The 17,926-nt window shown below is 42.9% G+C and overlaps 1 protein-coding gene across 11 annotated transcripts in view; it reads right to left on the bottom strand.

Moving 5' to 3' along the window:
- Positions 1 to 13,432, bottom strand: part of MAK (male germ cell associated kinase) — a 75,372-nt gene extending 61,940 nt beyond the window's left edge. For 8 of the 11 annotated variants that reach the window (XM_040460687.1, XM_040460691.1, XM_040460692.1 and 5 more), the window contains exons 1-2: positions 13,160 to 13,291; positions 6,668 to 6,992 (exon numbers count right to left, since the gene is read on the bottom strand). In XM_040460687.1, coding sequence (XP_040316621.1) covers positions 6,668 to 6,768 — 101 coding nt within the window. In that variant the 5' untranslated portion in view covers positions 6,769 to 6,992; positions 13,160 to 13,291. The other 3 variants (XM_040460689.1, XM_040460688.1, XM_040460690.1) reach the window with 3 other exon arrangements.
- Between the last annotated feature and the right edge of the window lie 4,494 nt (positions 13,433 to 17,926).

Here is a 17,926-nt window from a genome sequence, read left to right as displayed (position 1 = left end):
TTGATTATTATAAATGATCCTGTGGTAAACACAGGGGTGCACGTATCTTTTAGAATTAGTGTTTTTCATTTTTGTGGGGTAGATACCCTGTAATAGAATTCCTAAGTCGTATGGTATTTCTATTTTTAATTTTTTTAATTTCTTTTTTTAACAATTATTTATTTTTGAGACAGAGAGAGACAACAGAGCATGAACAGGGGAGGGGCAGAGAGAGAGGGAGACACAGAATCTGAAACAGGCTCCAGGCTCTGAGCTGTCAGCACAAAGCCCGACGCAGGGCTCGAACTCACGGACCGTGAGATCATGACCTGAGCCGAAGTCGGACGCTTAACCAACCAAGCCACCCAGGCGCCCCTCTATTTTTAATTTTTTGAGGAACCTCCATACTGCTTTCCACAGTGCCTGCACCAGTTTACATTCCCACCAACAGTGCACAAGGGTTCCATTTTCTCCACATCCTCACCAACACTTATTACTTCTTGTCATTTTCATTTGAACCATTCTGACAAATGTGAGGTGGTATCTCATTGTGGATTTGATTTGTATTTCCCCGATGATTAGTGACGTTGAGCATCTTTTCGTGTGTCTGTTGGCCATCTGTATTTCTTCTTTGGAAAAACGTCTATTCAGGTCCCCTGTCCATTTTTTATTTGGATTGGGTTTTTTGGTGTTGAGTTGTATAAGTTCTTTATATATTTTGGGTATTAATTCCTCATCAGATATGCTATTTGCAAATATCTTCTCCCATTCAGTAGGTTGCCCAGAAATAGCTTTCTTGAATTTTGTTCTTTACTTTCCCTCTTCCATCCCAGTGTTACCATTAGGGATAAATATACCAGAAGTAATAAAGTAATAAAGGCAACAAAATAATTCCACTATATACACTGCAGGTAGAAGTTGTATTTTTATATGAACAGATTTTTAGTCACCGTGCAAAATGGGACACGAGAAAAAAGAGGATTCACGTTCTAAAAAAAATTTTCCTTGTGTATAAAAATTACAAGGCTGGATTATGAAAATAAAGACCCTATATGCCTTGCTGCTTTCATTTAGTAGTATAATCTCCTACTGATATGTTCCAGAAGATTCTCAGGAAGCTTAAGTCGTCTTTATTGATTAAACTAATTCCTGTAGGAATTATTCAGAGCCCTTACAAGAGTGTCATACACAAGAGTAAGGAAATGAGTAAATGAACGCAGCACGCCATGGTAGCTAAGAATGTGGCCTATGGGGTATCTGGGTGGCTAGGTCAGTTGAACGTCAGACTCTTGATTCTGACTCAGGTCATGATCCCAGGGTTGTAGGACTGAGCCCACATCAGGCTCTGTGCTGAATGTACACCCTGCTTAAGATTCTCTCTCCCTCTCTCTCTGCCCCTCTCCCTTGCTCGTGAACTCTCTCTCTCTCTCTGTCTCTGTCTCTGTCTCTCTCTAAATAAATAAATAAAATGAAAAAAAAATTTTTTTAAGAACGTAGGCTGTGGCATTGTCCTGCTGGATTCAGATCCTTGCTCAGTGGCTTACGGATCGTGTGACCTTGTACAGATGGCCCATTGATGATTCTGTGCCCCAAATTCTGTAGCTGCAAAGTAGAAACCACTGCCTATGAAAAGGTTATTGTAAACTGCTTCGTTCAGCACTCAGTAAATACTGGATGGTCTTGTTTTTGCCAATATCTGTGATCAGCGACAATAAGACATGAATGGCATCACTGCTATTATTTCTAAAATATCCTTAGTGAATCAGAATTTCATGTATACTTATTAAGGTGCTATGCCCATCTAATCATCTATTCCCAACTAGTCATCTTTTTTTTAAAGTTTATTTATTTTGAGAGAGAGAGAGAGCACATGCAAGCAGGGGAGAGGCTGAGAGAGGGAGAGAGAAGAGAATCCCAAGCAGGCTCTGCACTGTCAGCACAGAGCCTGATGTGGGGCTTGAACTCACAAACCGTGAGATCATGACCTGAGCCAAAACCAAGAGTTGGATGCTAAACCGACTGAGCCACCCAGGTGCCCCAGCCCAGCTCATGCTCTTAAGAAAAGCATGGTACTATTGCTAGGTCACTGCCCCTACTCTGCTTTTTCTCCATAGCACTTATTATCACCTCTAACATACTGTCGAATACTTACTTACGATGTTGAGTCCTCCCCTCTCCTCAAATGTAAGCTCCTTGGGGACACCCCCACATGCCTAGAGCAGTTTTTTGGCATACAGTAAGTGCTCAATAAATATTTACTACATGAATGGATGAATTTCTGTGCTCACAGATGGGCTCATGAGGAACTATCCCACAAACAGGAGACCCTCAGAAATAGAATTGCCTTTCAAGTCCTTAAAAAGTAGAGAGTTTAATAAATAGTTTAAATTTAATGAGATAAGAGGATCTTACTGCTAACCACGAGAATGAATGGTGTTGCAGCTTTTTTTTTCTTAAATGGCAGCAGATAATACAAGGTGATCCATAATACATGTGATCCATTTCTAGCCAATAAGATGTAAAATTTTTTTTTAACGTTTATTTTTGAGAGAGAGAGAGAGACAGAGCATGAACGGGGGAGGGTCAGAGAGAGAGGGAGACACAGGATCTGAAGAAGGATCCAGGCTCTGAGCTGTCAGCACAAAGCCCGACACGGGGCTTGAATTCCCAGACCATGAGATAATGATCTGAGCTGAAGTCAGACGCTCAACTGACTGAGCCATCCAGGTGCCCCTAGCCCAGACCTGTTTTGAATGCAAATATTCAGTTACCTATAGGCGCCTTAAAGCTATTATGTCCACAAGTGAACCCAGCTTTACCGCTAAGCCTGTGATTTCCCCTGTCATGGAGAACGGCACCACCACTAGGCATTTCAGCAAGAAGCCCAGGAGTGAGCCCGGACTCTTCCACGTGCTTTCCTCCTTTCCGCCATGCCCAGTCACCAGTTTCTACAGAGCCTGGCTCCTACATGTCTCTTGAGTGCTTCCACTTCTGTCCATACCCAATGCTATCTTCCTAGATCAGGTCACCACCACCTCTAACCACGAGGACTATACCAGCCTCCTGACTGGTCACCTCATGTCCAGCCTTGACCTCTTTGATCAGGTATCCGCTCTTTTGCCAAAGGGACCATTCTACAGCAGTCCTGGATCGTATGGACTCTCCTGCTTAGAATCCTTCATCGCCTTCTAGTCAAGCTACACGAACTCGTTGCCCTGGCTTTGTGACTTCACCCTTTAGCCTCATGACCCTCCTCTGCCACACTCAGAACCTACACTCGGGCCACCTACCCTTCTTTCAGCTATGCAGCCCACGCAAGCGTTCCTATTTTCTTGCCTCCCGGCCATCATACATATTATCCTTGCTGCTTAGAGCACTCTTCTCCCTCCTCTTTTTCTTGGTATTTTGTCCCCCCTCACTCTTGAGATCTCATTTTCTACGGGAAGCTTCCAGCATATTTCTCCAGCATCACTTCTCTGTGCTCCCCTGGGACCCGTTATTCCCCCATCAGAGGACTTACCATATTTTGTGTCATAATTTGTCCAATCTGTTGGTTTTCCTCACTTACACGTTGTAACTCATCTATCTCATTCCCATTTCGGCCTGAGCACCAGTGTGGTGGGAGCTTAACAATGAATGTGCTGAATGGACATTTAACTTTTTCTCAAGCCTTCCACATGACTCCTCCTCCTTCTCATTCATTTTTGCTGTGTCCTTACTTAAGTTAGGAACACGGTCTAGCACATGGTTTGACTGTCGAAAAGCCACTCTTTCCTTCCTCTTTACTAACACAGCTCAGGGTACAAAATGCTCAGCGAAGTACTCAGCTTCCCAGCCTCCCTCCCGAACAGCCGGGTGCTCTATGTGACACGCTTCCGGCCAATGAGAAGTAACCAGAGGTCTTCTGGATGGAGGTGAGGCGCCTATTTTCTGAAGACAACAGAACTTAGGTCATGAAAACAGCATGCACAAGGTACTAGCCCTGGGCTGCCTACCTCCAGACTTTTTATTATGTGAGAGAAATAAATCTCTAAGTTACTTGTTAAGTTAAATGCCTGTTTAAGTTATTTGGTTAGGGTTTTTTTTTTTTTTATTTCAAACCCCAAAGCATTCCTAAATTATATGCATATGGCCTCTTCTCAGCCCTCAAATGAATTTGACTTCTTACAGTTTTAGACGCCTCAGTGCTTTCAAGGCTCTACTCAGATCTACGCAGGTGAGGCCTCGTTCCCCATTTTACGAACTGGGACCGCGAGACACACACGTGATTCTGCCACCCACAAGACACGATGAGCATTTTGTAAAATAAAAACACCGGTAATAATATTGCATGATTCCACCGAACCTCATCTCCGTCCTCATGTTTTACCCACTTCCCAGAGGCCACAGCTTTCGTGAGTTGTATGTGTTGCTTTCCAGGTCTTTCAAAACATTTTATATATAAATTTACATATAATGAAGTATTTGTGTGAGTGCATACAATTATTTAATCTACAAATAGGGATGATTTCATCTCATTTTGGCTAATATTTATCCCCCCTTTTTTTTTCTTATTGCATTAATTAATTAGTTCACCAATGCAATCTTAATTAGTAGAAATATGGCAAGCAGTCTGGCCTTAAAACCAACTCTATGGGCAATACTTCTGATATTTCGACATAAAGATGATGCAGCGTATAAGTCTTATCAAGTTAGGGAAGTTTCTTTTTATTCCTATTTGCTAAGAGGTTTTTTTTTTTTTTCCCCCAGTCATGAATGGGTATTGATTTTACTAAGCCCACTCGGTAAATATTTCATTTCAGTTATGGTACATTGTACATTTATTTGATAATAATGGCTACTGTCAATATTTTATAAAACTATTTCCTTAAACATGTAATGTTTTAGATCATGACATTTTAGAGTTTTTAACGCTTGATGAGCATTTGTTAAAGCATTTAAATTTCAGATTGCCATCACTTGGCTGATTTGGCAATTGGTCTCCAAGACTCGTTCGGAAGGAAGGTGACGGCCACGTCATGAGAATATTCAAGCAACCCTCTGTGGAGGCCCACGTGAAGAGGCCACTTCTCAGCCAGTGAGTGAGTGTTCTGGGCTAAACTGTGCCCACCCCTGCACACAAACCCATATGCTGAAGTCCTAACCCCCAGCACCTCAGACTGTGACTTGATTTGGAAACGGGCCTTTACAGTGGCAGTGAGGGTAAAATGAAGTTATTAGGGTGGAACTTATTCCAGTGTGACTGGGGGAAATTTGCACACAGAGATATGCATGGAAGGAAGATCATGTGGAAGACAGACAGGGAGAAAATGCCATCTAGAAGCCAACGAGAGGGACCTCGAACAGATCCTTCCTTCATGGCCCTCAGAAGGAGCCAAGCCTTCTGACACCTTGATTTTAGACTTCCAGCCTCCAGAACTGAAAATCTGTACATTTCTCTCATTTCAGCCGCACAGTCTGTAGCTTCCGCTTTGTTACAGCAGCCTATTTATTGGCTACATTTACCCCCACCAAATCCATGTTGAAGTTCTAACTCCCAGGAACTGAGTGTGATTGTATTTAAAAGACACACTTGAACGAATTAATTAAGGTTACGTGAGGTCTTTAGGTGGGTCGTAATCTGATATTACTAGTGTCCTTATAAGGAGATTAGGACACCTTTAGAGGACACAGGGAGAACACGGCCATCTGGGAGCCGAGAAGAGAGGCGACGGAAGAAACCAACTCGGCTGACGCCTTCATCTCTGACTTCCAGCCTCCAGAGCTGTGAAGAAGGCAACCTCCTGTTTCAGACACTTGGTCTGTGCTCCTTCTTTATAGCAGCCCTAGGAATCTCATCTAGTGAGCCACCTTCGAAGTGGACGCTCGGTCCCAGTCCAGCCTTCGGATGACTGTGACTCATGAGACACCTGGAGCCAGAACCGTCCAGCTAAGCTCCCCCGAAACTCCTGACCCACACAAAGTGTGAATTAATAAAGGTTTGTTCTTGTTTTAAATCACTAAGCTTTGGAGTAACTTTTTTACATATAATAGATACGAAATACGATAGCTTAAGAAGGTAAGTAAGTTGGGGCGCCTCGGTGGCTCAGTCGGTTGAGCGTCCAACTCTTGACTTCAGTTCAGATCATGATCTCACGGTTCATGGGTTCGAGCCCCGCATCCAGCTCTGTGCTGACAGCGTAAGAGCCTGCTGGGGATCCTCTCTCTCTCTCTCTGACCCTGCCCCCACCTCACCAAATCAATAAATAAACTTAAAAAAAAAAAAGAAGATGATTAGGTTAATAATAGTTAATTCTATCTCATTGGTAAGCTTAGGAAAGTACCATACGCCATTCAGGACTCGACTGGTCCTATGAATACCATCTTTCAAGGCCTATTAATTTAAAGCAATCATATGCTCTACTCTGTACTCAACTTTAAATTCTAAACACTTTCCAAACATTGCCTTCAGTTTCAGTTCATATTTCTCATGCATAAAAAGCAGAGCACTTATATTTTTTGATCATTAATGTACCCGGACAAACCAGAAAACTGAAAACAATGTGAGTGGGGAATCCCGTTTGGCAGTGTTTCTCCAGAACAGCAGTCCGCATTAGCCAAACAAGCATGGGGTCCGAGCTAGGCCTATCTCTAAAGAAAAGGCAAAGGAAGATCGGATGCTCAAAGTCGGCCGCGTCGCGCACGGTACCTTTTGATGGCCACCAGCTCCCCAGATTCGTTACTCTTGCCCATCAGAACGCTTCCATACGTGCCGTCCCCCAGCTGCCTCATGGTTGTATACCGGTTCATCTTGGAAAAATAATGTAACAGAAGTTGTTGACTGAGACGACTCCCTTGTTGAATATAAACGTAAGTGCTTCCTTATTCGTCTTTTTCCCTTGGACTGTTGTTGCTACACTGGTGACAGCTGTGTCATCGTTAAACACAGGCTCTTGCCCAAGGTTACGTAGGTTCATGAAATACAGGAATAAGGAATCTGGCAAGGAAATGGTGCTTTCATTCTTACGAACACCCTATAGAAGAAAGAAAACAACAAGATGAATAAAAGGAATTTTCATTGAAGAATCTCTTCAAACATCTCCTGGTAACCTAAGCACGGGGAAGAATTATAATATGTATGCTAGTATGCTAACCATTTGTCAGTCAGTCCTTTGTGCTACGTGGAATGGAGTTCGCGGAAGCAGACTGGTAATACTCATTTATGAAATCTTCATTTCCATGGCACTGTGTTATTTATCCCATGAATATTTAGTAAATACTGGCTGAATTTGTATGATTCCTTTTATACTGAATATAACCTATATTATTCCAAATCAGGCACTGGAAAATCACCATCTATTCTATATCCATTCTTTGAATCAGTTTTTGCATCACATTTACTTGGCCCATGATCCCTTATGTGAAACTCCTGGGCCAGCTGTATCGGAATCCAGGAATCTGCACATTTTAGAAAAGTCATATGGTTGGGGCGCCTGGGTGGCTCAGTCAGTTGAGCGTCTGACTTCGGCTTGGGCCACGATCTCCCAGCTCGTGGGTCCGAGCCTGGAATCGGGCTCTGTGCTGGGGTCAGCTCGGAGCCTGCTTCGGATTCTGTGTCTCCCTCTCTCTCTGCCCCTAACCTACTTGCATTCTATCTCTGTCTCTCTCAAAAATAAAGAAACATTAAAAAAAAATTTTTTAAGTCGTATGGTGAATATACCATATGTTATGTAACTCTTCCCAAACAGCATCTTAATCTAGCTGTAGAAAAATATCTGAAAAGTACACCCACTAAAATAAATGAAGGCTATAATGGCATGACATTGTTACAAATTTATTTAAAAAGTTTTCATTTTGGGGGTGCCTGAGTGGCTCAGTTGGTTAAGCATCTGACTTTTGATTTCAGCTCAAGTCCTAATCTCATGGGTTGTGGGTTCAAGCCCCGTGTAGGGCTCCTTGCTGAGAGCACAGAGCCTGCTGGGGATTCTCTGTGACCCTTTGGCCTTCCCCCACTTGTGCTCTTTCTCTCTCTCTCTCTCTCTCTCTCTCTCAAAATAAATAAACATTTAAAAAAATCTGTCATTCTGTTATACAGCTTGTATAACAGAATATTATATGCTTAGTTGCAGACGATCATAAAATGCTTGGCACCATTAAAATAGTTGGTGTTAAAATGCCTGTTACAATTTGGTGCTTCATTCAAAGATTCCTTTTCTTTCACTGTAACACTGTTTCATTTCCACCAAATAAAATCATAGGAATCATTTCTCTATTATGTGCAGAAGTTTAGGACCCACAGAGACATGTCGTAGTTGGCAAAGTACCCAAGGCTTCCAAAAGAAGACTTTCGGGAAAAAGAAACAAACATGTGCAGGGAAGGACAATAAAATGGTGTTGTTTCCCAAGACAGGAATGTATTTGTCCACAGGAAATGTGGGAAGAACCCTGGGGGGCTTTTAAATGACAGGGAGTGTGTATTTGTTTACCATTTATTTTACTTCATGTAGATCATAACCCCTTCAAAGTCACGTGCGAATTAATGTAGGTTGTGCTAACTCTGAAGCCAGGATCTTAAAAAAGAGATCACAGCAGTAGTGGTAGATTCCATATCTACTTAGAGGTCCTTCCTCAGCTTAAGTCTGAGCTACTGGGCTTAATGGATGCCAACAAATGACTCCCCACTTGCCTAAAAATGAAGTTTTTTGTAAGTGGTCTTTATACTATACATGGATTCGAAATACTAAGGCATTAGGGGAGCCTGGGTGGTTCAGTCGGTTGGGTATCTGACACTTGATTTCAGCTCTGGACATGATCCCAGGGTCATGGAATTGAGCCCCAGGTCAGGCTCCATGCTGAGCCTAGAGCCTGCTTGAGATTCTCTCTCTCTCTCTCTCTCTCTCTGCCCCTCTCCCTCACTCCCACTCTCTCTTTCTCTCAAAAAAAAAAAAAAAATTACAGCATTAATATAGAGTGAACACTCCTGCACAATTCCTGACACAAACATGTATTTGCTTTTCTTGATTTTTCCTTTATCTGTATAAGGAAATTTATATTTGAAAGATCTTTTTTTTTTTTTTTTTTTTAAGATTTTATTTTTAAGCAACCTCTATTCCCAACATGGGGCTCGAACTCACAATGCCCAGATCAAGAGTCACATGCTCTTCTGACTGAGCCAGCTGGGAGCTCCTAGGTTGTTTGTTTTGTACCATGTGCTATGATTGAACAAAACGTGGACTAAAATGTATTTATTCTTATCATTTAGAATGTTATTAAATCAGCATTTTGCAGTTCATTATCAACTGAACATTAGCAGTTGCAACATATCATTAGCAACATATCATTATGTTATGTTGCTTGACGCCTTTTCTAGTTACCTTATTTAAGAAGACATACACTTCTCTCTATTTTAAGGAAAAGTGTTCTCTGTAAGTTGACTGATCGCTTCTGGTTGAGTAACAATGTAGAGAATATATTCATTGTATCAGTAGGATTGTAATCTATAAAATAATGTGTCTATAATCAGAGAATCCAAGATGGAGTCAGTCTAGTAACTGCATTAGGCTTGAGGCTGTTTGTTCTTTGTAGGGTGGTCCCCAACTTCTAAATAACCCATTCTTACTGGCTTTTACAATCACTGTTGCAGCTCAAGGAACCACCCCTGCCCCTCTTTGCCTCAAAACCACGCAGACTCTGCCCCACAATGAAAGCTGCCCACCCCCACCTCCACCTGAAGATAAATAACCCAGTTCCTTACCCTAAAACATCCAGATGCTACTGAATGGAAATTGCTAGTGGTGCTCTCTACCCTACTAGACCCCGAGCCTGCATCTGGCCCCATGCTCGGAAGGACACTGGAAAATAACAGGCCAGAAACAGTGAAGGAAAAGAAAGTAGGAGTTCAGGAGGAAGACAGTCTAAGTGGAGCTCCCTTACGAGAATGAATTCCTTACTTCAGAAATTCAATGGGATGATAGCATCATCTTTTCTTTCATGTTAATACCTCACTGAGGACAAGCACTGACGGTCTGATGGGCAGGAAGTAACGTAGGCAATTCTGGAAAAGGACATATTGCGTGAGAAGGGAATGAAAGAGGGAGCTGCCCGGGTAGGAACAGAAGAGCAGAGGTGAGAGTGTGCAAGAAACAATAGTTAAAATTCTCCCTCGCGGTGACTTAACCCCCAAAAGTGGAATTAATCTTTCCTTTCCTTTGTCTTCCACTGTTAAGACCAACCACCACCACCATCACCGGTGTTATTAGCATTACAGATCATTCGCTCATTGATGACTTTCTGCACTGGCCTGGAAACCCCAACCGTTTTTTTGGAATGGAAGCTATAGAAACTGCATTCCAAGCCTAACCAACCACGTTCCAAATAAACACTAGAAACACAGTTTGTTTGTTTGTTTTGGTTCTGTGGGGGGGGGGGGGGGTTGTTGTTGTTTTTGTTTTTTTGAGAGACAGAGCACATGCATGTGGGACAAGGGGCAGAGAGGGAGAGAGAGAGAATCCTAAGCAGATAGCATGGAGCCCGACCTCACCAATGGTGACATCATGACCTGAGCACAAATCAAGAGTTGGACACTTAACCAACTGAGCCACCCTGGTGGCCTTGGGAACAGTTTATTTCAAGTGAAGGTGGCTATCCCATAGGTTCTGCTTACATTCAGGGAAGAATGAACAAGGGACTTGGCCATTTCCCAGCCATGGGGTGAGTGACGAAGATTATGGCTATCACATCGATTTTCAAAAGGTCTGATTGGTGGCTCTCAGAGCCTCTGTCCAGTTTGAGCCCTGCTTAACCTTTACATAAAATTTTAGAAAGGCCTCTTTGGGTCATTTGAATTGGAAAATAAATAGTTCTCCAGAGTTAGAGGCTGACCATTCCAGCTGTCTCCTTATCTTCCCTGAAAATACAAAGACAAGGGCCTAATGGAAAGAGGCACAGATACAAGGCGAAAGGTTTTTCTTGTTTTTTAAAATAATTTCCCCCATGTATCTACTGACTGATAGCACGTAAACAACTGCTTTCATCGGTGTAGCGTAGTAAGGTCCTAAAAGAATTATTAGTCAAAAGCAATAGATATAACTTAAGAAACATACATTGCCTATGGTCCCCAGTTCACACACAATAATATTTCTCCATAGGTTACATTTATTCTTCTCTGTTCATCTATAGAAGACTAATCCTGCAAGACAGAGATGTATCAACACGACATCTTATGTATGTGAATATTTCCATCTGTAGGGTTGACTCTTGAACACGTTTCAACTGCACAGGTCTACTTACATGCAGATTCGTTTCTGATCAATACCATACAGTGCTGTAAATGTATTTTCTTTATGATTTTCTTGATAATGGTTTCCTTTCTCTCGTTTACTTTATTGGAAGAATACAGCACACAATACATATAACGTACAACCTATGTGTTGATTAACTCTTTATGTTACCAGTAAGGTTTCTGTCAACAGTGGACTGTTAGGTCTTGGGGGATTCAACAGTTATACTAGAATTTTCGACTGTTGGGGGCTCACACCCTTAATCCCTGTGTTGTTCAAGGGTTAAACTGTGTATATATTTCCATATGTATGTATATATACACAGAGAGGCAGAACACAAGTAAATGTAATACAACTACGATCCTTATTTAACAGAACTGTTAGGAACTTGGAATTTTTTTACAATAAGGCTACGATATTTAGTGACTTTCTATGGCTAAGCAAACCTTATATTTTGATTTAAAGAAAAAGACTTAGAGGCTCAATTACAGACCTACATTAAGTAAATACCCTTATAATTTCTCTCCCATTATAGTTTTCGTATTGTTATTTAAGTGTACAATTACTGTAAACTTAAGCCGTATTCTCAGGAGCTTCTGCCAGCTAACAGGGATTTAGATAGGATTAAAGAAGATTAACATAGAGGGCAAATGGAGGGTAAAACTTGTCTGCCAATCACTGAACAGATAACCTTTGGAAGTCTGCAACTTGTCTTCGTAGAACCTACTGTAATTCTATCACTCCAAGGCTGGCATTACTTATATTTAAAAAAAATAATAATAATAATAACGTCTTAAAAATCACTAACTTGTTTGAAGAGCAAAACAGGAAGGAAAAGAAAAGATCTCAAAGTAAGACACGTATTTACAGAAATTAAAAGGAGAGTTTTGCAATGGGAAAACAAAGCTGCCAGGGTTAAAAAAAAAAAAAATCGTGCCGTGTGCTAATATTCACATGGTATTCCCAAGTTAAACTAAAGAAAACAAAGAACCACCCCAACGCGGAGATCGAGCATCCTTGCCCAAGGCCAGCTTCGCTGGGGCAGTTAAGTGGCCGCCTGGGGTGGAGGAGGAAGGGGGAGTTTCTCCCTTCCCCAGTCGCCGCGGTGAACTGGGGGGTGGGGTCACAGAGGAAAACCAAAAGGCTGGAGAGTAACTCGCTCCTCCTCCGCTGCTTTGACCAAATGAGCAGTTTTCTGAATGAAGGAAGTCCCATAACTCTGACTCTGTGAGAATTTCGTTGTCCTCGGGACAGATGTCTGCTCATTAAAAATGATCACTTAAATATAACGAATCCCTTTGAGAACGGAAACTACAAGCCCCTAAAATCAGTTTTGTTGCTCCCCCCTTCCCCGCCCCCGACTCTGTCCCTAAATTTGAAAACCGTATCTGCAGGAAGAAGGTTTTCATTAAGCCGAGTCTCGTCCTTTTTCGCTAACAGGGATTTAAAGCCTCCCGGGGCGGGGGTCCTGCGGGTGTGCGGGGAAAGGGGTCCGTCCTGGGGCCCTGCGCCGGGATCCCGCTTTTACCTGGGAGTCCCTCGGGGTGCACGAATGAGGGCGGAATTTAGACCCAGTTTCTTTCTACCTCCTTTTTCATTTTAGTCGTTCGGAACTCAATTCGGCTGCCTTCCCGAGACCCGATCCCGCTTCTCACTCGTGAAAGCAGTTTCCCCTCCAGACTGGGGGTGGAGACTGGGGGAGTTGTGGGGGGGGGGGGTAGTAAGGGAGAGGTTTGGGGGCCGGGTCCCTCGGACCGACGGATGCCCGCCGTCATCCTCCGACCCCGAACCTTCCCCGCCGTCGAGGAGCGCGGAAAAGTGGTCCGGGGGGCCTGGGGAGCACGGATCGCAGCAGACGCAGAAGGACCCCTCCCGCTCCACCCCCGCTCGCGGATCCTCCTCCCCGCCGTCCCTCCCCCTACCAGTGTCCAGGCCCCTTCTCTCGGCGGAGGTTGGCCCTCGTAGGACAGGGCGCGGAGGGGACATGCCGGGCAGGCCTCGCCGGACAGGCTGGGGCTGGGCTCGGACGGAGGGTGGCAGCCCCGCAGCCCGCTAGGGATTACCTGCCCGCACCGGCCGCTCACCTCGTAGGCTCCCGTGTGAAGCTCTGGCGCCTTGTGTGTTTCGTCTCCTAGGAAACCGCGGGGGTGCGCGGGCTTCTGCGCGGCGCGCTTGCTTACGCCCTGCCCAGAGAGGGCGTGGTCGGTCCGGACAAATCCCGCCCCGCACCTCAGGCCCCGCCTCCCTTGGGGCGGGGCTTCCGTCAGCACGTGGGCGCCTATTGAGTGAACTAGTGCTCTCTGCCATTTGTATTTGGGGCTTGGGAAAGTCTTGATTACCTTTTCAGTGCTTTGTAGGAGGTTGGTTTGACCTTTATTTTGTCTTGGTTTTGTGTGGATTCATTCCAGAAAAGAATTTGATTCATTAAATCTGGTTCTCGGACTTGGAGAGGGCAGCAGAAAGATACAGGTTGCCTGTACTTATATTGGTTTATGCATATACCCCCTGGGGGAAAAGTTGCCTTTGGAGTACAGTCCTTTATATTAGTCAATGCTTCATGTATGTGTTACCTCCTAGGCCACACTTCTAAGTTTGTTTTCATTTATTCACCCAGAGAACCTTCTATGTATCAGTTACAGTGTTAGTGGTAATTCCAAGATGGACTAATGAATGTGTGAATAAATGAGTAAATAGTAATTAGCCTACAGTTGTGCGAGGAGGGCAGACTTTTGTTATAGCAAAAAGTGTCCAGATTGGCTAGGAAAAAGGGTCCATGAATCAGATGGATTGAGATGAGGCAGTGATGTACCCATTTAGTAATTATCTGTGAGGTTATCAGCCCTGGGCTTGGCATTAGCCAAAGTAAACAAGATGGATATGCTCACGGCCTTCTTGCAGCTTAAAGAAAAATAGGGAGGAAAGTAAAAAGCTTTTTAAGTTAGATCATGGAGGTCTCACAAGCCCAATTATGAAACCTAAGATTTACCATGCACTAATGGGAGAACCGATGAGGAATCTTCCACAGATGAGTGACACATTCATATCTGCATTTCAGAAAGTTCACAAAAGCAGCATTGGGTCAGGCAAATTTCAGCAGTGAATCTGGAGGCAAGAGAAAGAAAAGGGGGCAACTGCAACTCATCAGGAAGTAACAATGAAGATCTAACTACAGCAGTGACGATAAGCACAGAGGAGAAAGAGAATTCAAGGGCTATTTAGGAGTTAAAATTAACAGGACCATCTGGCTTAGGTGAGTGGTGGATAGTGGCGTCCAAAAGTAAGTTGAGAAACGTTGGCAGAGAAGCAGATTTGTAGGTGGAATATGAGGGAGATCATAAAGCCAGTTTTGAAAATTTTGAGTTTGAGGAAAATCCAAATGGGGATTATGAGAGGGTAATTTGAAATATAGATGTATCATTTAGGGTTATGTCAGAGCTAGAAGTACAGCTGAAGTCCAAGCGTGTAGATGAGATCAACTGACAAGGAAGGAGAATTGGCATTCTGGAAAACCCCATACTTGAAAGAGTGGGGAAGAGAAATGGAGGTGAGGGAGTGAGAAGGACTGAAAAAGAAAACTCAGAGAAGTAGCAGATCCCCGGAAAAAAAAAAAAAAAAAAGATACTTCAGAATGAAAAAAGGTAGGTTAAAAAAAAAAAGAAGAAGCAAGGAGGAAAACAAGAAGAGGGCGGGATGGTAGACTAGATCCTCTGAAGAGCCCTCTTGATTTGAAACAACTCCATCATGCTTAAGACACAACTTTTGTCTCATCGTTGCAGTAGGAAGAATGGAAGATCACCAAGCACTCCCAACTCCTTCTAAGAGGTACCTGATCCTCAACTAGAAGCAGTAAATATATGTGAAGGCAAAACTGGCCCGAAGGCAGATTCACTTTCAGCACAGTGACAAGAAGACGAAGCCGTGGACCAGTGGCCATGGGGCTGAGCTGAAGCAGACACTAGAAAATCAACCTGAGAAACTGGGAAGGGGCCAAAGTGGTCCCAGGGCAGTAGCATCATCTAAATCCCAGAAGAAATAGACATGAACCTTCTCTGGAGAAAGCATCTTCAGTTTAGGTGTCCAGGTTTTTCACAAAAATACCAGCCAATAGCCACATGAAAAACGGAGCTCCTTAAATGCACATTAGCAAAAAAAAGCAATAATATATTTAGGCTTTCGAGGATTTCAGACATTGGAGATATCAGCTTGAGTATAGAATAGCTATGCAGGCAAAGCATACAAGAAAGCATACAGAATCACAAAAATGAACAAAAAATTGAGCCGGAATATTAGAAAAAAATAGTTAAAAATAAACATAACCATTAATAACATACTTAAAAAAAACCAAACAAACAAGTGAGTTAAACAGCATGTTAGAACCAAAGAAAGAATTATGGAACTGGTCCAAAATCTGCAGAAACCACTCAGAATGTAGCACAAAGAGATGAGAAAGGAGATTTTAATGACAGACTAAGAGATAGGATGGAAAGGCCAAGAAAGTCTAATATATATCTAACTAGAGTCTAAGAAGTAGAGAATAAAGAGATTAGAAGAGAGGCAACTTTTGCAAAATCATGGCTGAGTGTTTTCTACAACTGATTAAAGACATGAATCCACAGGGGCACCGGGGTGGCTCAGTTGGTTGGGCGTCAGACTTCGGCTCAGGTCGTGATCTCACGGTTCCTGGGTTCATGCCCCGCGTGGGGTTCTGTGCTGACAGCTGGGAGCCTGGAGCCTGCTTCCGATTCTGTGTCTCAGCTGCAAAAAGAAAATATGAGCAAAGAAACTGACGCATGTATAAATGTAAAAGTATTCTCCGTGTAAAATAACAGTTATTCATAATTAGTAATAATAATTTTTGGAGTTGAAAATATGACCCACAATACAGGTTTCCCCTGCTATACAAAAGTAGAGTGTTCCCCTGAAAAGTTAAGCCGAAATGGCATAAAACAAAGACACAATTACCATTAATTTATATGGAAAAAATTTTTAAGAATTCCCAGACCAAAAAAAATAGCCTTTCTTAGTTAGGCTTTTCTGATACTTTAGGATACATCTTGCTGACGGAATAAAATGTGTTCATTAGAATTGTTATTTAGAATTTGCTGGTGGCCTCAGGGATGAATATTTCAGTGGAGACGCCTGGTTTGGTTGAAGGTATGCAGACTTTTGTTTTAATCTGTCTACCACCTCTAACTGACAATGGTTATTATTTTTCTCTGGGCGAAGTATGTAGGATCTCTGCTACTCCATGTTTTGTTTTGCTTTGTTTTTCTGTGAAATGGGCTCATGATGCATAACTTTGAAAGTTGTTAGAGGAACTCAAATACTGCCCAGCTCATACTAGTCAGTCCTTAATATCTATCATGGCCCTTACAATTAACATGATCATCATCATCATATCATCATCATCATCTCTCTCTCTCTCTTTCAAAATAAATGAATAAATATTTAAAAACTTAAAAAAAAATCACTTTCTCCATGAAGTGCTCCTGGACCATCCCAACTACCTCACTGCTAATACTCCATGCACTTTGCTTTATTTTTTTCTTTTTAGCATCTCTTGCCATTTAATATACATTTTACTGGCTTACGTTGTTTTCTTTCTCCCTCTCCCACTGGAACAGAAGCTCCCTGAAGACAGAGATTTATGTATTTGGCCAACAATGGATTTGTCCCTTAAGCAGTCCCTGTCACACACCAGGTGTTCAATAAATATTTGTTGAGTGAGTAAACGGGTATTTCCTCTGGCTGCTCTCTGGGGAATGAATCGTAGGGGGGCAAGCGGGGAGTAGGGATGCTAGCTCGTCAGGAGGCATTTGCCCTTGAATGGCTAAGATACGATGATAGAATGGACAAGTGCAACAGCAGTAGAGACAGGGAGACTTTGCAGTGTCCAATAACAAAGTGATCCATTGATTGATTCGGTGGATTGATTGAAACCTTAGCAACCTTAGAAATGCAAGTCTTTGAACTTCCTATGACAGAACTCACTGTCTCCTGCAATCTCAATTTGGGATGGTTCCAATGCTTTACATTGTCCTTTTATTGAATGGCAACATGTTACTTTGTAGTTCCTGACCATACTCTGAATTTTACCCGGAATGATCTGCAGTGGATCCCTTGTTTTTGCCTATCTAGCATTTACTCCTTCCTGTCAGGTATCCCTCAATATCCCCCTGGGGAGACACCTTGATCCCTTTGTCACTGTGGTTCAGCTTCCGGGATGTCATGTAAAGCCACTCAGTCTCAGAGATTGGCTTACGTAGATGGGCACATGATTCTGAGATACTGGGGGAAAGGTACCCTTTCTGCGATGCATCCTTAGCATAAAACGAGGGCCCAGACTGGCTGGGGGCCATCTTTGCCGCGTGTCCTTGCTGAAAATGAACACAGTCGAACGCAGAGATGAGATGGAATGAGACCATTTCCAGACAACAACATGTGAGCACCTGCAGAAAGCTATCCCTGAATCCATTCTTGGTCTTTTCAACTGTAAGAGCCAGAAAATTCCTCATATTGCTCGCTCACTTGATTTTTCACTTCCATTTTCAGTTGAAAGCATTCCTTAATTATACAGGACCATAGAGAAGACTTACTTTGTCTCTCACATGTTGACCCTGCCAGTATTTGAAGTCAGTTGCTCCATCTTTCCATGTTTTCCCCCTGTCACCCTGGAATTCAGAGTGCGG

This window comes from Herpailurus yagouaroundi, unplaced genomic scaffold (genome assembly GCF_014898765.1).
Source record: "Herpailurus yagouaroundi ecotype Mexico unplaced genomic scaffold, PumYag 250, whole genome shotgun sequence".
NCBI classification, from domain to species: Eukaryota; Metazoa; Chordata; class Mammalia; order Carnivora; family Felidae; genus Herpailurus; species Herpailurus yagouaroundi.
This window is presented reverse-complemented; position numbering and strand designations above follow the sequence as displayed.